We start from the raw sequence: 20,858 nt of genomic DNA on the forward strand, positions 1-20,858 counted from the left end.
AGTGCCCAGGTACCTATGCCCTCTTGAATAATAGCTTCCAAATTAGGCTTAAAAAAAACCAAACCTCAATAAGGCTTAATTTTGGAGTTCGGGGACTTCCTGCTGGGTTTGCTGAACTTCCAGTGAATTGATCTACCGGCCGACTGACCTAGTGTAAAGCCCCAAATGCACCTCCCACCCACAGTTTGATCACCCGCACTGGAACGCCATGCGTTCCAGTGCAGTGCGACTTGGGTCATGACCTACTGACCAAGCCAAATGTGGGTCCTGAGGTTACACAGGATGAGAACCACTGATCTAAAGGAATGTTGTATCTGAAGCTGCTACATTACTTACATCAATCTTCTGGGTCTTGCCTTGTGCTGAGCAGCTTCTTCTCTGCTATGAAAGCACAAGGGGTCGCTCACTTGGCACAGTGGCCATTCAGAGAAACTTTGAATTTTTATCAATAAAACTGCTCAGCACAGTGCAGTGAGGACCAGGAATATCAATGGCAGCACTGTAATAGCGTCAGCTACTATATTGCTTTTACACGATGCTGTCCCAGTGGCTGATCAGGTATGGCATATGCAAAGTTACATTGGGTCAAACTGCACCAATGTGAGTGTGCATAATACGTTATTCCTGGAGTTCAACTTTAACTTTGCAGACATGAAAACTGTAAAGTTTGCCCATCTCCACTTATAACAATAATAATTTTTATGCCCCACCAAGTAGATGTACACACAAACTTTATTGGGTGCAAAATGATTATCGTTATTCTGCTTGTTATCAGAACAGAAGGACAAACTCACTCATACTCCATACATATAGTGCCTTTGGCAGAGACTGAACCCAACTCCGCTGCCATACAAAACTACAGAGCTCAGACACGGGATCTACCAGTATGTCTTACTGAATACTGTAGCATATGAGTGCCTGAATCTGACCTGAGAAATAATATAATTACTTCCAGGAACACTCCTTTCTTTTCTTAAAATTGCTGCGTACGTGTAGCATTTTTCCATGCGCTCCACTGACGGCACCCTCGATACCCATGGTGACTAGCTAGGTTAATGTATCAGACTAAAATACATGCTTCCATTTAGTGATTGAAGCCTTAATTATCCACCATTTCACTTCTGTTGTCCTTATTTCCTGCCTGCCTGACCTTTATTGTTAATGTACACGAAAAGTGATTTTCTATCAAATTAATGCCATCTGACTAAAAGCAAGTAAACCGGCTGCCTTGATTTAAAATTAATGTGAAAGTATGACAGCTTTTATGGCGCTAGCTAATATTTTAAAAGAAGTACTATTATCATTTCCTATGTACAGTATGAACGTACGTGTCCAAGCACAGGTTCAGTCAAACCAGGTGAAATTTGACTGAAGATTTTTCAGCACTTATGTCCTAAAATCAAATCCTACCTTGGGTATCTGCATAGTTTTATGTTTTCTTTGTATTTATGTGGCTTTCTGCCAGGTGCTCCAGCATCTTTAAAAAACACACTGATATCTGCTTTCTATCAAAACAGGTTGCCGAGTTTATGTGTGGGTGCTTGCATATTAGCTTGCAAGCTGTAGCAGGAGAGGATTTTATATGACTGGTTACTGTGTACTCTGTGATGCACTGTACATATATAGATGTTAAGGTTTTTTAAATGTCTACTGTGTACTAATACAGTCAATACGTTTTTCAGTTATTTCAAATGCTGATTAAATCACTTACAATGGATGCTGTTCTTTGATCAGTGGCGGAACTACCAGGGTCGCAGAGGTCTCGGCTGCGCCCGGGCCCCGGAGTTCTGCCATTTGGAGGGGGCCTAGGACGGGAGGAAGGGGCCCCTGGTAACCGCTGATTACCAGGATATTTATTATCAGTCCCGGGACCTCCTCCTGTCCTGGGCCCATACATGCTTCATGCTGCTCCCCTCACATTTTTGGGGGGGCGCAGCGTGAAGTATGATCAAGCCGGCGCAGCAGCCAATGTGTGGGAAGCGGTGTTATCCCTGCCCCTTCATCACACAGAACGCTGCCGAATAGAGAGCTGCTCCGGACACAAAGGGGGAGATATAGGGAGCTGGGACTATGAAGGTGACATGGGGTCTGGGAGCGGAAAGCTGGGACATGAAGGGGGAGAAAATGGGGAGATGGAGACATGAAAGAGGAGAGTGTGGGGTTTTTTTGTCTAAAATTTGTTTGTTTAAAAAAAAAATGTATCTCATTTTTTTCTTCTGTCGGGGGCCTTCATGGATGCTTGCATCGGGGCCCTGTGGTCACCAGTTACGCCTCTGTCTTTGATGTTTAAATGTTTTAGCATCCTGCAGAATCAGCTGGTCCCCTGAGCAATGGCCCTGATTTAGGGCTTGTTTTCACCATTTCCAGACCAGATCTTTTGTAACCATGTTCAGTAAACATGGGCATTCGGATTCGGACCTGCAGTTCAACGAAAATCAGTTGATTCGGCGGTTTGTCCAAATCCGAAAGAACAAATTTAATATATGCCCGAATATACTAAAACGATATTCGGGCATACATTGATTCGTTTTCAGAACACGCCGGCTGACTTGTTGGAGGCGGATCGTATGATATCACCGGACGGTGACGTCACACTCTTAACGAGCGGCAGCCGATATAGCGCGAATCCGAATGAAACATAAAAATGTGTTTCCTTTGACGAAACGTATGAAAGTGTTTTTCGTTTTCATTTGTTTTTGTCTGAAAACTAATGTTTTTGTTGCTATTAGATAGCGGCTCCCGGCTGTCCAGGCGGCTCCCGGCTGTCCAGCAGAGTAAACCTTTCCCTGCTCTGTTGTGGTTTTTTTTGTTCTTCTGACATCGGAGCCGCCGTCCGCCGTCAGTCAGAAAAAAAAACAACATTGGAATGCATAGCTACATTCCTATTGGCTATTTCACTTTGCAATAGCCAATAGCAAACTAGCTATTGCACCCGCCCACTGCTGCTGTCAATCAGCAGAGGGGACCTGAAGTTCTCCATCAGGTCCTCTTCTAGTGAATGACAGCAGCAGAAGGCGGGTGCAATAGCTAGCTTGCTATTGGATATTGCAATTTGAAAAAGCCAATGCATTCCTATGCTGATTTTTTTTTATTATTCTGACGGCAGCAGCTATTAGAATACTAAAAAAAAAAAACTTGCAGATAGCAAAGAAGTTATTGCTTCCTCTGCTATCTGCCATTATTCAGGGGGGTGCTCTCTCCCCCTGCATTACAATGAGAGCTTAGCAGAGCCGGAGGTGATATGAAAGCCGACTCTGCTGAGCTCTCATGGTACTGACAGTTCAGTGTCTCCTGGTTACTTGGCGCTGTAGTGCAATGTTAGTCTGTATGCTTATGCATATTTATTCATGATATACACAGGAAGTTCTCTATGTATGTTGCACAATGCTGTATTTTGATGTAATGTCCTTCTAAGCAACTAAAACTTAAGGGTCTATTCACTAAGCTGCCGTAGGCAGCCGAGTGAATGACCGGCCTAAAGCGAAGTGAGCCGCACGCTGTTCGGCTATTCACTTCAGGCAGGTACGGCTTATCGGTCTCTCTGTGGGACCGAGCAGAACAGAAAAAAAGTAGAAAAATAAAAATAGAAAACGATTGGGAGGAGCTAGAAATGACAGTCAGCTCCACCCAACAGTTTTCTATTGGCCGGCAGTTCTGCTGCCGTCAAAAAAAAGAAAGAAAAAAAAAGCCTAACTCTCCCGGGCGCTCCGGGAGTCTTACGCTCCCGGCCGCCAATGAGAGAAACACTGCTTTTTCTTTTTTTTTCTTATTCTGACACGGAGCTGTGTCAGCATAGAAAAAAAAGTGCCACCTAGTGTTCATTACAGTAGGTTACATGAAGAGCCTACTAGTAGAAGAGTGAAATTCTGTGATTTTTCTCACCGATATGTTGTCTTCAAATACTAATCCATGGCTTTATCTTCAGATGTTCTTAATATGTGGTCAGGTCCTGATGTTGGTTTGATTCTGCTCATTATGTCCTATCTATGTTACTTTTTATGTTAATTTGAGTGTAGCAACATAGCCAGTTTTCTCTTTAAATAATCTCTCCCTAATGCTTGGTGACATTATGCTTTTTTTTTCAAAATCTTCCTATATTGGTAGCAAACATGGTGCTTCACCTTAGGGACATTGTACTAGGAGTCTTTAAGAGACATTTCAGAGGCAGGAGAACAAATACCAATCAAATCGGCTTACATCTGCCAAATCTGGTGGAAGGACGCTTTTTCGCTGCACCACAAATCACATCAAAATCGCTGGTAATGCAGCTTTGAATTGTCAAAGCTTGAACTTACTATCACAGGTTATTATACATATTTATCAGGAAAAGGAGGTAAATGTAGTCCAGATTACTTTAATTTTACAAATGAGTGAGACATCGATGTGCATGGTTATTATACACATAGCTAAAGGTCCTATATAAGAAAAACGACCTATATAAGCAAACATTTAATAATAGTTTTTAGCACAATTAGATGAATATTTTGCAGAATGCTGAAATATGATGAACACACATGACTAGTTTCCAACAATTACTTGTATCAAAAAGCTTAACTGGTGACGTATATTTATATAGTGTTCCTACTGCAATAATCTCCTGCTACAGTTGTCACAGCATCATCATGCTGTACCATGAAACTAGTTCCACGTAGCTGTTTATTAAAACATTCTTTATGTGCAAAAACCTACAATATTGCATATATTTTGTTTAACCCCATCTAAGAGTAAATAAACCTAAATTCAGTTATTGCCCTAGGGGAGCTAAATGGTGTTCCCTCATAAGTATGTGAGGCGGATGTACAAACTGCAACATTCGTGCATGAATTCTGAAGCTTCATAGCAACGGAGCTTGAAATCTGTACAGAACACGGGGGTGGGGGCTTATATAAAAATAATATTTATAGAAAGAGGAAGCAGCACTGATAAGTACGTTGACAGTCTAAAGAGGCTAATGGATTAAGAGATTGAGCATTACTCTCCTTCAGACAGTAAGCATTTTCAGGGATCATTAAATCTGGAATCATCATTGACTGCGTTGTAGTATTTCAATAATTATTTCAAGTACAGAAGCCCCAAATTTGTGCATTTCACTTAATGACAAAATTACATTTTAGTGATGTGATTATCTTCAGCACTGAAATCTAAACTATTAGGGGTCTAAACAGACCCCTGATATTTCCCTTTAAAAAAAAAAGAGAGAGATTGAGGACACAGAGTCCTCAATCTCTTTTTCTGCATCCCCTGTTATGAATGAACCGGAATCCTCTATACTGAGTGTTCCTGTTCATTCATAACTTGTGGAGATAGTATGTTTACCATGTCTACAATCACTTCCCATTCATTCATAATTGGGTAACACAGTAAACATACTATGTCCTTATTTATTTACAAACACTCAGCGATCAGTAATGGTACCTGCTCTGAATCCTGACTCACTGTCACAGGAGGCTGAAAGTGCGGTGCAGGGAGTAGAGCTTGGTCTCCTGTGACAGCTGACTCCTCCCACGCACCGCTGACCTGGCCTCCTGTGGCAGCTGACAGCTGTCTCTGCCCCCACACACCGCTCTCCTGATCTGTCAGAGGAGGCTGAGCGGGGCAGAAGGAGAGCCCAGCCTCCTGTGACACGCCAGTCACAAATATTGATATCATGATAAATGAATGATTACATGGTAAGTAAACCCCATGAGAAATTGTTGACTTCTTCAGCATATTTGAACACAGGTAAACATTAGTTATCTTTTGAAATGCTGCCTACAGATAAAGGTGGTGACAATAAGATTGAAATGCTGCATTTATTCTTATAATCTAAATCAATTAGAGTGCAGATTTGTCCCATGGACACCCTTACATAAACTAACATTTTGAATAAATAAATGTAGGTGCTCCAGATTAGGTGCCAATCAATATTACCTCCTTTGAGAGTATGCAGGTAGAACCTGCCTTACTCAAATCTCAGCTATAAGGTCTTGTGTTCTCTTTGCTATTGATGTGTGTGGTATCATCATGCCAAGATAAATAGAGCACTGTAAGGCCCTCAGAAAGGGTTGTGTATGCCTTTGAGTGTGGAAAGGGGCAAATTTTAAATGACTGCTAATTTGTCCAGGACTGGCCAACCCAACAAATTCTCATGAGCTGACCATATGATGCCAAAAGAAGTCTCCAAGTCCCCCAAAATTCTTTGTAGAATCTGCAGGTAACTCTTGTTAAAGTTGGTGTGAAAGTACATGCATCTACAATCAGCCTAGAAGACATGCCAGGAAAATGCCTTTGGTGTCCTAAAATAATACAGTTTGCTATGAAATATATAGGCAAATACCAGGCCATGTGAAACATTGTGCTGTGGACTGATGAATCACAGATAGAATTGTTTGGCCACAGTAAGAGTAGACACGTTTGGAGCAAACTGAGCACAGCATTTTGGGAGAAGAACCTTATACCAGCTATGTTGCATGGAGATAGAAATGTTATAGTGTTGCTTTGCTACTTCAGGGACTTGGCATCTTGCAGTCATTGCGTTTGATTTAATAAAGGCAAATAGGCCGTTCACTTTGCAAAGGAATTTGCACTGCGCAGGGGAAATGTTCCTTAGCTTGGTAAATATGGTGACATTTCACTTTGCAATACCCAATCATGTGCAAGAAAAGTGAAAAAACACAGTGGGGGGAATTTATCAAAACTGGAGCAGGCAGAATCTGGAGCAGATGCCCATGGCAACCAATTAACTTCTCTCTTCAGTTTGTTCAGTTTGGATCAGAAAATGAAAGAGAGAAGCTGATTGGTTGCCATGCACAGCTGTTCCAGATTTTGTCCGCTCCAGTTTTGATAAATTCCTTGATAAGAATGTGAGGTCATCTGTCCAAAAGTTAAAGCTGAACTGGAAATAGATCTTTCAGTATAATAATAGGGGAAAGCACCCTAGCAAATTTACCAGGTAATGGCTCAAAAAGCAAAAATGGAAGGTTATGGACTGGCCTAGACACAAATTATTTTTTTCAATCCAAATGAAATGTTGTAGGGAATTTGAAGTGGGAAGTTCATGCAACAAAACCCAAAAATATATTGCAACTGAGAACATTTTGCATGGAGGAGTGGTGAAAGATGTTGATGTCAGAGACTGGTGGTCTTTGCAAAATGACTGCAAGAAGACATGTTTGCTAAAGAGGGCAATAGCAGCTTCTGGGGGTGTACTTGCTATTAGCACAGTACAAATATAAATACAGTATATATATATATATGTATATTTATTTATTTTGTTTCAATATGTAGAACAATTCAGCCATTTCCATGGGGTGTACTTACTTTTTTATGTAATTGTAGATAGATAGATAGATAGATAGATAGATAGATAGATAGATAGATAGACTTTATAACTACTGCAGACATTTCAGACCAAGTATACTCATTATTAGTTAAATTAATTCCTCCACTAAATTGCATTAGCCAGTAACTGATTAGCCAGTGCCTAGAAATGTAATTCGGGGCAGGAGGAAGGTTAGTTGAAGTGCAGTATAATGCTGTGCATGTGACAGAGCATGGAACAAGAGGCGGGACTGCAATCGCCAGCCTTGTCCTCATCTGAACTCAGCAGAGTATACACTATACGTTTTCAAAGCCATCTCTCTTATAGAGCATATGAAATCCCTACTGCAGGAGATCTGTATTTATGTTCCATGTTCTGGCTGTGGAGGGTGGAAAAGAAGGAGGCAGCTGCAAAGGAATGAGCTTGTGTCTTATTTTAGCATCTTGCTTGGGTGCTTGGCTGCAGATGGATTCCGGGAATATCTTTCAGCCTTTGATAAAATCACTCATCATCGTAAATAACATGTAGTTACTGGTGATAGTGTTTAGAGATATATGAGCTTATTTGACGTGTCAAGGAGCGGTGCAGGAAGTATAATAGGCTATTGTAAACAGTGAACAATCACCTATCACTGCTCTGGTTACTCAGCTAATAAAAAGTGAAATCTAGTTGCTATAGGTTGCAGCATTTCGATCTAGTCGCACTTCTTTTGCAAAACCTGATGCTTCAGTTTTGTGCTTGCTGCCACCTTGAATCATACAGTATGTTGGTTCTTATATGATTTGGGAACTACAAATATAAGATATACCTGCCTGAATTTCACCCAGCTGGCATTACAAATGTAAATGATGGTGTCCCCAACCCCCTTCATTTTCCGACATGTACAGTAAATTATTCACTGGGGGATTCAGTTGGGATACAGTGACACATTTGTTATGACCTTGTGGAAGTGGGTAGGAGAAACCAATCACCACAGTGGTATCTCGCCATTGGAGTCTTCAAATAATATAAGTAACTGATAAGCAGTTTAACCCTCTAGTGGCTAGCTAAAGTAAAATACAGGTTTTTAGGGAACTGGGTTTTTATTACGCTCAAAAGTGCAAATGGTGATAGACAATATTTGCAAATGGTGACAGATGTTAATCATCACAAACCAGCCACTAAGAAACCATTTTTTATTAAACAATGTGTAAATTCTGAAAGCTGAAAGATATTAGCTTGAATTAATTACTGCTTTTTGTGCTGAGAGTCACTAAGCCTGTCGGAACTAACTCAGAGGACCAGGGGCCCAATATACCAAAACTGGCATGTTTGTCAAATCAAGAAGAACGTTTATGAATTTTGAATGTTACTGATTAATGAACAGTTATTTATTTTATTATTGGTATTTATGAAGCGCCAACAATTTTACTTTGCGTTTTTACATAGTGCACATTCACATCAGTCCCTGCCCTCAAGGAGCTTACAATCTAGGTCCCTATTGCACATTCATACATACTGTGCCAATATAGACAGAAGCTAATTAACCTTCCAGCATGTCTTTGGTGTGTGGGAAGCAACCAGAGAACATGGAGGAAACATATGCAAGCACAGGGAGACCTGGCCAGGTTTCAAACCAGGGACCCTGAGTGCTGCAAGGCAGAAGCGCTAACCACTACGCCACTGCGCAGCCCACACCACTGTGCTTCATAAACATGTATTAAAAGATATGTCTGTATCACAGGTCCCTCAAGATTAGGGTAACAATAACAATAGTTGTGATTGATGGACTATGGCAGCAACTAGTCTCCTTGCATTGTTTTTGTACGTTATTTTGTAGACTACGTGTGGGTAATGATAGAAGTCTCTGCTCATAGAGGCTTGGTACCTTTGTTTCAGCTGCTCTCACTGACGCTTGATCAACTTCACTTGGTAGCATTTAATGACTCTTTTCCGGATACTGAGTCACTCATTCATCCATGATTAAAAAGTAACAATCTCCTGTTTGTCCTGACAGCCAGAATGGTCAAGAGAATTCACTAGGCTTAGTTAAATCAATAGCAGACTAGTCCCAGTTTGACTGCTGTTCAAGCTAAAGTCTTTTTTTTTTTGGTGAGCAACCTGTTGACTGTTACATTTGGAATAGAGGGTATCCTATGTATGTTGCTACAGACATGGGTGTCACTGGCTTCACAATCTGCCCTTTAGATGAGATGAAGTAGCATAAAGCTGGATGATCTGCTTTATGTCGGTTTTTCTTGCTACTGTAATCTGCATACTGCTATTCTTGCAACGCTATCCGGGAGTTTTTGTGCAATCTAGTTCTAGCAGAGACTGAAGCTGGCACAAAGCACCTCCTGTGCGTGTTTCTGCTATTCCCAACCCTATTGGTGATCAGTGATTTTGCATTCACTGAGCAGGCCTTTGACTCTTTTCTTGCAATCCTGCCCAATGCTCAGTTATTATTGGAATCCAAAATGGCAAGCCTTTGGCACACTGATGCCACTTTTGGTATTTTACCAACAGAGTCACAAAAGGCATGCTTCTTGCTTCCTAACTCCATAACTCCTGAAGGATTGGGCCTCTAAGTAACCACGTCATATGGCCAGGTTTGAGACGATATACTCAAAGGACTCTAGATCAGTTTCCTCTAATCTCAAGCTGCCGTCTCATGGACCTTGTCCTCCTATGTGGATTTGACTGTGTTTGGCTTGAAAGTGGGGAGAGGTAAGTCTTATGAAGACTTATTCTTTCTAGTTAGGCACTGCCCTGTTTTCATGAGGCTTACTGTGCCTTGTGATGTCAAGGAATGTATCAACATATGTGAGTTGATTGATGGTTTTGTTAGTTTAGAAAATGGTTGATAGACCCAGACTAGTATTTGACCCAACGAATACATCTAACCAGCTTCTAGTGAACTTTGGCTAATGATCACTCGGTTTCTGTATTTGTACTACATTTTATGTGATTATTTCCGGACATTTCCATTTTCTGTTGCATAGATTTAATTTTAAAATGCTTGTAAAGTGTATTGGTTGAGCATCAGTATCAGGGATTGTGTATATATGCAAATGCCGGCCAATCAGGAAGCCGGGCGTCGTGTAATGACGCGACACCCTGCTTTCTGATTGGCCAGGAGGCCGGCCCAATGCTCCCTCCCTCCCTCCATGCTCCCTTGTTTGTATGTGAAACAGCCGGTAACGGCTCTTCACATCGGACGGGTTTTTTCTGCCTTTGCGCGCGCTAGGGGCATGCGCAAGCAGAAAAATAAAGCCGTCTAATTACGGCAACCCGCCAATGTGAGTTTGCTGTCCATCCGTTTTTTTGCAACGTGGAGACGGCAAGTAGTTAAGTCATCACATCTCACTTTTTGTAGGTTTCTCTGTTAATGATGGTCTGGAAACTGGCTGCTTGTTCTTACTACAAATTATTTTTTGTGAGTACCTATAGTCCATCTTATACAAGCAGGTGTAATTTTGGCATTTGTGTGTTACCAGAGGAGGCTAAAGGGCCAGTTCTGGTACTGTCGTTATACATATCATATTTGATCATTGTCAGGTGGCGCTGGAACCAGGTCCTGCAGTTCCTGCGCTCACCTGCAGATGTTTCCAGGCAGCCAGGAGCTGTCAGGTACCAGACCACCACTGGGTGGTGCTGGAACCTGTAAGTCCAGTGCTCACCTGTGGGTGTCTCCCAGCTGTCGGCGATTAATCACCACCTGGTGATACCCGGGAGGGTATTTAATCCCTCCCTGCAGAATGAATTTTGCCTCAGTATTGTTGCCCTAACCTGAGTCCTGCCTCCTGGTCCCCCCTTGTACCCTGACCATTGCTCTGTGGTTCCCCTTGTGTTGCTGTGCTCCCCAGGTTTCATTTGCCCTGGGGAGCAAGGTTTTGGTTTTGGTTTTGTTATTTGCATTTTAGTTGGTTATTGTTTGATACTTGTGGGTGTTGATGGGGTTGTTTGTGGTTTTATGATTTTGGTGTGTTTAATAAACTGTGCTTATAAACCTTGTCTAGTGTGGTCACACATTTGGTCCTCCTGTAGAGATACCAGTACGCGGTGTGGGGACACCTGTGCACTGTATCCCTGACAATAATATAGCAGATGATGTCTTTCCCTGAAGACAATTTGGATATATTAACTATTAAATTTACTGCTGAACTAGACATGCCTATTTATTTGTAGACATGTGCGATTTTACTGCTGAACTATATATGCCTATTTATTTGTAGACATGTACGAATTTTCCAAAATTCAGACATTCGGACACATCTGAAATTCCGACTCTCAATGCGTCCAAATGTGTCTGAATCCGAATTTCCATTTTGGAATTTCAGATCCTGTCCACATTTCGTTCATAAACTAAACTGAATCGGACATGGGACTTTTCTAGCCAATCAGATGTGTTTTTCGGTTTAATGCATCCAAATCGGTCTGAACACGTTACGTTACGTTTTCGTTACGGCAACATGGGAGCCATATACAGTATATACATATAATACTAAAGCTGAGGCTCCTTGACCCGAATGGCATTCAGGATCCAAATTTCCGAATTGCATTCAGGAGCTCCCGAATGCCATTGGGGTCTGGGAGCCTCAGCTTTTGTAACATATGTATATGGCTCCCAAACCCGAATGGTATTCGGGATCTGAATTTGAATATTGCATTGGGGAGCTCCTGAATGCCATTTGGGTCTGGGAGCCTCAGCTTTAGTAATATATGTATATGGCTCCCAGACCCGAATGGCATTCGGGAGCTCCCGAATGCAATTCGGAAATTCGGATCCCTGATGCCATTTGGGTCTAGGAGATTCCGCTTTAGTATGGATATCTGTGGTTTTCTGTGGTGTTCGCAGCGCATATTAGTTAACTCATCCGAAACTAATGAGAATTCGCATTTCGTCAGATTCTGAAACCCAAACCGAATTGAATTTTGGATCCGAATCCCATATCCCAAAATAACGATTTATCCGAACTGAACCGAATTTTTCCACAGCTTACATGTCTATTTATTTGGAAGCGTCTGCAATCATTATTGTAAAGATAGTAGTCACCAGCACTCACTTGTAATGTGCAAAGAGGATACCACTTTTATTGATATGTCACATGCGTCAAGAAGCCAAAGTTTTGGGGTCGTGCAGTGTCCCTTCATCAGGGCGACATCGTAACAATCCTTATTGGGCTTATTTTTAACTGCTAGGTACATCCGTGGCAGGTTCCTACCATTGAGGGTGTCAAAGCTTCTCATCACCTAATATGTGTGACAAGGCACCTGGAGGATAATCAATGGCTTCGGGGCGGCCGAACATACTCAGCCTGTTCGGCCGACCCAAAGTGCAGAAGGAGTTCGACTCAGCCGATCAAACATCTGTATCGGCTGAGCCGAACCTCTGGCAGGCTACTCACTGCTGTTCGGCCTATTCTAAAGGATGCCGAACAGCAGTGAGTGAATAGCCGAATGCCACTGAGCGGCATTCGGCTCGGCTGTTCTGCTCGGTCCCTCAGAGGGACCGAGCAGAACAGAAAAATAGTTTAAAAAGATTAAAAAAGTAAATAGAAAACGATTGTGAGTTTTGGTTTTTTTCTATTCTGACACGGCTCTGTGCCAGAATAAAGAAAAAAAGAAACAGCAGTGTTTCTCTCTTTGGCGGCCGGGAGCAGGAGACTCCCGGCCGCTAATCCCCTCATCACTAGCAGTACCCTTTATAACCAGATCTCAGATGTCTTCAGTTAGATTAAATCTGATTGGCTACTATAGATTATTGTATTCAACATTTCTCTCTTTGCTATGTTAAATAATCCTAACAGTCTAGGCTCTGTGTCTTCAGACTAAGGTAATGTTTATTTGGTTTTTATCCTGTTTTGACAGTTTTGTCAGTGTTTTGGGCACGGTACTACTAAAATTCATCATCCACATCATACCAGCTGTTGATATGTAAAAGAAGGGACAGACATGGACTTTAGATGTAGCTGTATGACCCAGACAGAGGAAGATAGATCCATATCAAACATGGTAGACCAGAAGTAACTAATGCTGACAAATATGTGTGGGTTGATCTCTACATCAAAATCATGCCAGAGGCAAACATGTACAGTACTGAGTTTTGCTTGGGTTTTCTGCATAGTGAATTGCTGAAATACGTGTGAGTTATGCTGAAATATGTGTGAATTATATAGTCTATCGCAAAATTTTCAGAACAATAAAAAAGTAGCTACCTTTAATAGATGTTTCTATTATTTTCAAAAACTTCCAGTTGCATCTGAACTTTCAGTAAAAATAAATCACAAAATACAATTTATGACCACACTGAGAATAATGGTGTACATAAAGGAAAGGGGTTGATAGGTGTGACTCATCGGTAAGAATGCTAATGGAGGACAAGAGCGAGCCTACTTTCATATAAGGAAATCTACGTATCCAAGAGCTAGACCAGGGGTGGGCAACTCCAATTCCTAAAGCAAAATATATGGATGTGTTTTGGAAATGCATCATAGAAAGGAAGACAATCCAATTTACAATACCTGCTGTAAGTAAAGGAGGATAATTTATAACAAAGGTGACTGTTTACAAAGCTTATAGAGATACAGAAAATGTCTTCAAGTTAAAGCCCAACTCTAATTAAGGCTGGTTTCGGACAGAGCAGAAAAGGTTCCTGTTGGGTTCTGGTTGAGGAGAGTTCCCCTAAGTTCCTGTAAGGTTAGAAAGTGATTAGAAATCTCTCCAACCTGAACACAGAAAAAAACAAATGTTTATTGTGTGTGAGTGAGAATGGGTTCAAATGTCTGAAATGTCTTTATTGCAATCTGTGACTTCCTGTTTCAATGACAGCTGATCTTGTATGGGCATCATAGGGGCAAGGAGTAAGGGTAATACTCACAAATGGGATCTCAGAGAGAAATAAAACAGAAATTGTAGCTCTTCCTAACTCAAAACAACACTAGAAAAAAACCAAAATGACCAGTTAAGATTCAATGTATGTCCCTTATTCCCTCATCCCACACAATGGACTGTGAATTTGTGAATAAGAATGCTGTTAATTATTCTTTCACTAGTACCGAATAACGTTAAAACATTTAAATAATGCTGTTCAAATACAACGTAAACCTAACATATATGTTTCCTTCCCTTATCGTGCTACTGTTAATATTCATGGATATGAGAGTAAAAGTTTTGATGACTTAGATATTCAATACTGTATTTTCATTTGCTTTGTGCAGCTTATTGTATTATGTTATCAGTCATTTCTGCCTGAGAAAAGGCTAACAACAGTTCCCTTAAATGACAGGAAGTCAGATGTGAGTAAACAAAGTTATCCTTTAGAGTTATAGTGTTATTTATGACTTGGCCAGCTCTAGAGATAAATCAAATTCTTGAAAAAAACAGAATTCAATTTTCAGCACGTAAACCCAGTTTTCAGAACATGCCTCGAGGGACAAACCAAGTACTGCAGAGTATGGGCACAGACTGATGGCTAAGACTCCCCCTGCAAGAAATTGCAGGGGGAGCAGAGGATAGCATTGTCTCCCTGGGAAGAGTAAATAGTGAGGATAGGAGCTGCTGAGCACAACCAGTGCCTTAAGATTATTAGATAACAGTTTGACCTATCAAATGAAATTGTTCCCCAAAACTAAACAAATGAAATAGCTTGGTGACATTTCTGGAGTCATTCATTTTATTGACGGCTTTGTTCTGGTCAAGCAGATCATTGACCATGCTGTGGCAAATACTAATGTATGTGGATTTTCCAGTATGAGCCCACTCTGAATATGTTGTGTTATGGGTATCAGAAAAGGAATTCAGGAGAAGACTGTTTAGTTACGATTTAGCAATTACTGTGTAGTGATCTGTGGATCAATAAAATTGAACATTTTCTCTGTGAACTGAGACTGTTTTAAATATGGTTGAGTAAATGTGTCCGATCAGTGAACAAAGTGTCTATTGAATTCCAACCTCCAGGATTCCTGGATTGTACACCTTATAGTATATCAGAATAAAAACATTTTTAAGGGAGTCACATTTTCATGCCTAAAAGGGGTTCAGGTTCCCCCAATGTTCTCGATTTGATGGATTTGTGGATTGATTTGCTCATCTGTGCCCCTCTCCCCCTGGACCCCCTGGGAAAAGGACAGACATCTTTTTAAATAAACACACATATCCCCATGCCAGGTAACAAACTATAGAGAGCAAAAGCTTATTCAAAACACTACAAAGGCATCAACAGCACTTCAAATCACAAGACAAAATAATGCATACAAACCATGCTCTGTGACAATAACATGTATTTTAATTCAATTGTTTATGTTTGTAATACTGAAAGTGTAACTTCAGCCATTTTTTTGGGGGGGATAGAGTGGGAGAAGGGTTATAAACACCCAGGTGTTTTATCACTGCCTGTGTCACAGGAAGTAAGTGGAAGTCTTCAACAGGTACACCAACATCACTTAAAGCATGAAAATGTTCTAGCCTTTTCCCGACTTTTATAGCTGTTGTGTCCCTGTTAGAGAGATTTCCACTTATCTCCCCAGTAAAGACACATAGAATAAGATAATAAGAACCCTACATCAATTCTAGCTCTTCCCTTCCTTACCTAAAGTTTAAATAATACAGTTTTGGCTGGAGTTTTGCTTAAATTCCAAGGAATTATATAATCCAATCATTTTCTTTGTCTGTATTGTAGTGTTTACGGCTGTCCTTTAGCCAAGAAAAGGAAAACCCAAGATAACAAACCTTTGGAACCCTCACCGAAAAGAAAACCCTACTCTTCAAAAACAGACAACTCCTCGGTGGATGAGTGCTATGAAACGGATGGGACAGAGGAAATGGATGAGAAGGAGGAGGAAGAAGAGTATTCTGATGATAACGAAGACCAAGAGGACGAGGAAGATGAAATAGACCGAGATGATGATGATGAAATCGAGGAGGATGAAGAGGAAGATGAAGAAGGAGAGGAAATAGAAGAAGATGATGAAGAAGATGACGATGAAGATGATGACTATGACGATCAAGGTAATAGTTACAAAAATTTTGAGGAAAGGGGGTATTATTGTATAATATTTTGAGGCAAAGACAACGGGACATTAGTTCTGGGATTTATCACATTTTAGATGTTCAGAGCTGATGTAAATCTGCACCACACTGTTATGTAGGTAGTGATATAACCACTTAAGCTAACTCCAAAAACCATACCTAAGAAAACACTTCAACACATCCGTTACTTTTGTGTGTGAGGGCTAGCCAAAAGTTGACCTTTTAATACCCTTACAGACAATTTAAAGCTTAACTCCAGACAGCTATAAAATACACACATTATTGCAAATAAATATTCATTGATAAACCATTAAAGGCATTTTCAAAGGCAACTAGTGTAAGTAACTGAAGTTGATTTTGAAGTCTCTTGCACTCCCTTTACAGCATCTGCAGTACTGAGCAGTACTGAAAAAAAAATCAGGTGTACTGCATGTAAATGTGTTGGTAAAGAACATGCTGTTAGGAGGAGATAATGAATGGAGCAGGGGTATGACCTCAGCAGTCTGCTTCTGCTTTTTTACTTTCCAGTCAGAAGGCAGAGGGTGGGGATAGGACACTAATGTATACCTCAACTGAATGTGATACCATACACCTAGCTATTCTGAAAAGCAAATATGTTGGTAGGTAAAATAGCTCCCTTATATGTATTGCATATGTGTATTTTTCTGTTTGCCCAGGGTTCAGCTTTAAATAACAGGTACATAGTGCCAGGGCAGACAAGGGTCATCCTCTTAAGCTTTAACATTAGGCAAGCTGGAAATACAATGGAGTTTGAAAGGATAGCGATCTCATTTCAGGAAGGAGACTTGAAACCAACTAACACCCTTACCTATAAAGCCACACAGATCACCTTGGCCTAAATGAAACCCAGTGTTTTTTTAATCCTCTCCTATACTTCATGTAGTCATTAGCACTTTCCGTTTACACTGCAATAACTTTTAGAAATCCGTAGAGCCATTTCACATAAATAACAAGAGGGTAATAGTACACATGAAGTCTAAAATTGTAGCTCACAAACCATGTGAAAAATCAAAGGTGTGGGAAGAGAATATCCTCTGGGTTATCACATATGGATTCCTTAAAATTAAGATTCTAAAATAAATACACCCTGAATGTTTAGCTCAGCCTATCTTTTTAGGTATTTAAGATCCTCCACACCTATTGAGATACAGCACTTTAAAAAAAAGGGGCACCTAACCATTTTACTCCCGTTCCCTGGCTTATACTAGCTCACCCTCCCACTTTCCAGATGCATACTTACCTTGATCTGGCATCTGCAGCCTCTGCTATTTGTTTACAACCCATGCCGACAGGGTTGTCTGAGTGCGCTGGCAGCAGCTGTGCAGTAGCTTACCACAAACCTCTATGGGCCCTCTCCCAAGTATCTCCAGTCTCGAGACCCATCCCAATAAAAGTATATGGGGTTGTAAAGAGCAGGAGCGGCCAGTGAAGATTTGCTAGCAGAATGTAAACAAATAGCTTTGGCCACAGCCTCCGGATCAAGAGAAGTATGCAACTGAAGAGGGGGAGGGTGTGCTAGTTTAGGTCAGTGAAGGGGGATAAAAAGGGTTAGTGTACCTTGCATACTTACCTTTGTTGAAGGTACAATTCAGTCAACATTTTCCTTATGAACTGGTTCAGAGCATACAGCCTCCTTGCTGAATGGCTGATATTTTCCTCTAGACTTCTAGTTTCCGAATGAGTTCTGTTGGCTGCTCTGCTGTCTAAATCCATACAGTTGTATTATCTTTATCTCCTGGCAATCCTTAATCTGAGTCTGCTAAAAAATTAACAGCATGTGCTCACTGGTTCACAAAATTCCATCTCTGTGAGACTGCTCTAACCTCACCCACACACATTTGTAGAAAATGATGAAACACTTGGTAAATTTGGCTGCATAAGATTATATAAATCTCATATGAATGGTTAGGGTATTACGTTCGGGTTTTATTAGCTGCTCAGTGCCCAATTATGCTTTTTGCCTGGACCTGCACTTTAGGTTGTCCTCTGACTTCAGAGTCTTGCTGAAAAAAACAGGAGCTTGACACAAAAAATTATGATTCCAATATCTTTACCTTAATGTTATGAATCCTAAAAACACTGCAAAGCACAGATATTTCCAAAAGTAGACTGTAGAGGAAAGATGCTGACAGACTCATCTTTAGATCTGTTCAAGAATTCTCCACTCAGGGTAATGCCACAATTTCAAAAGAGCTGATAACTAATTGCCCAGTTTCTAGACTTCTTACCATGGTGAATAGAAATAGATGTCGCAGTACTCTAGCATGCAGGTTCATTTGGAAGGAAGAGAGGCAAGAAGACTACAGTTAATAATGCACTTTATTTGAGGTGCTGCGCTGGCACAAGTTTCGTCTTAATATCTTGTTGTCACATATTCTTGTATTGATTCTTCTTGCTCGCTACTGGCACGTAATAATTAAATGACAGTGTGACGGGTCAAAATCAGATTTTATATTGCCACTTTTTCCCAGACAATGCTGAAAGGCTAAAACCACTATTTTTACTGATCTTGGTAGGACAGGAAGGGATTTTCGGACCTCTTTAGAGGCAAGGTTTGCCAAAAATTGACATACCATTGTGTAGAAAAGTATCAGGATTTTGGTAGAATGGAGCGTGTTAAGTGCTCCTGCTTTTACAAATGTACATGTTGCTTTCTACTGTTTCCTTTTAAATTAACCTTCTTGTTGCTCTCTGTTATGCTTTATGTTTTAAGAATCTTCCATCTGCTGGTTGTAGAGTTAGTAACTGGGGCATTTGACTGAGGATGCACTTCAGCCTTTTATTTTCCTACCCTCAGATTCTTACTGCAATAATCCAAGAGACAGTTATAGGTTAAGTAGGATATATGATTCTTCCAGTTTAGTCTTCTGCTCAGTTCCTGTTTAGTTCTGTTGAAGCTCACCTCCAAATGGGCAGTTGGAGCATTTGCAAAGAAAGCTAGCTAACGGGTTCTTTACAACACTCTATACAATAGTTTTTTTTCTACCGCCCATGGAATATTAAAAGTCAACTTAAATTATCATAAGATAATTGGAAAGGTATCCAAAAATCTACCTGCTTCTCCACTAGTGAAGTTAAAACCATAGTATGTGTGGGAAAAATATGTTGTGTAGATGGGGAGAAAAAATAGTATAAAATAGTCTTTGTCTTGGGTATCAGCGATGTAAGTCCACCCCCATATAAATAAATCTGAACGTGACATAGATGCTTAGTGCAGACTGATGACAGAGTAAACTAAATATAGGATATGGAGAGTTTGGGGACACATATCATTCAGGTACTATAGTAATAGCTGGAGTTTTTGTACCTTGGAAATATATGTGCTTTAGAAGTTTCTGCAAGAAGCTTAAAAAATGGCATCACTTGAAAGCACAGTTGCAAGAAAATGCTGTTCTATGCATTCTTCTTGGATATTTTTTCAGACAAATAACTAAGGAGTCAAAAAAAAACAATGAATTTCATTCATCAAGGTTTCTGAATCAGGAACAGGTCATAGAAAAAAATAGATTCTAATTGTTTTGTATGTGTTACTACATCTTTAAATTCCATAAATGAGGCCCACGATTGCTCATTTTCCTGATGTTAAAACCCCAATAACCTAAAAAGCAGTGAAAATAATTATTACTGTAACCCCCATGTCCCCGGTTCCAATTTCCCTGAGCTTGTTGATGTTCTGTATATGTCAGTAAGCCTTACCAGTGGGAGCATGATCAGAGAAGAGCTTTTATATAACCAGACCTGTGAATGCACTCTGATTTTCTGCAAGGCTCAGTGATTAAAATCAGTGCTTCAACATCAGCTGCATCAGTTCCCACAGGCACAGAAGTCGACATGTCTGTGCTTGGGGCAAGGACTGACTGAGAGGTATTCAGGTGGCTTGTTCCATGAAAGGTTGGACAACGCCAGAGCATCATAGAGCCAGTGACATGAACAGAAGATCAAGTGTCTGCTGAGGTGAAATGTGAATAATACATTGTATACTGGATGTTTGTAGTAAAAAAAATAGCTTGGCAATTATCAGACAGAGTTTTCTGCTAGCTTTTCTATTGCTATCCAGACACCTCTAAAATTGAGGGAGACAGTGGATACTGATTTATGCATTAATCTTGATAATGTGGATTGATGAATATTGCATATCAGCATTCAGCAGTAAATGTCTTAAGTGTAAAAATCCATATAAGAGGTCATAACAGAATTTGGTACAGAGAATAGTAGGAAAGGTGTTTAAATGAAATGCTACAGTGCCCTCTTCTGACAGTGCTACAGTATGTTATAAACTTACACGTTTGAGTCTTTCCATTCAATTCATCTGTTTATATCTCACAATGGCCATGGTCTCTTTTCTTAAATAGGCTGTCACTTATCAACAGGGATATATGTTTTAGGGCAGAGTGGTGGGTTGATATTAAACAGGCAAGGCTTAAAAATCCTGAATAATACTCTTGAAGAATAGGTTCCTCCAAAAGAGTATTTCCTGTTGTGCACTTGCACCCCGCACCCCCCCCCCCTCCCCCGGGGTTTTTTGGAA

The 20,858-nt window shown here is 40.5% G+C and overlaps 1 protein-coding gene across 1 annotated transcript in view; it reads left to right on the forward strand.

Annotated features, from left to right (window-relative positions):
• Window positions 1-20,858, forward strand: part of MYT1L (myelin transcription factor 1 like) — a 184,281-nt gene that overhangs the window by 56,864 nt on the left and 106,559 nt on the right. The window contains exon 5 of the mRNA XM_018559231.1: window positions 15,960-16,294. Within this exon, the coding sequence (XP_018414733.1) occupies window positions 15,960-16,294 (335 nt within the window). The remainder of the gene's footprint in view (window positions 1-15,959; window positions 16,295-20,858) is intronic.

The sequence above is a fragment of the Nanorana parkeri genome, unplaced genomic scaffold, assembly GCF_000935625.1.
Source record: "Nanorana parkeri isolate BGI_ZX_2015 unplaced genomic scaffold, ASM93562v1 scaffold383, whole genome shotgun sequence".
Taxonomy (NCBI): Eukaryota; Metazoa; Chordata; class Amphibia; order Anura; family Dicroglossidae; genus Nanorana; species Nanorana parkeri.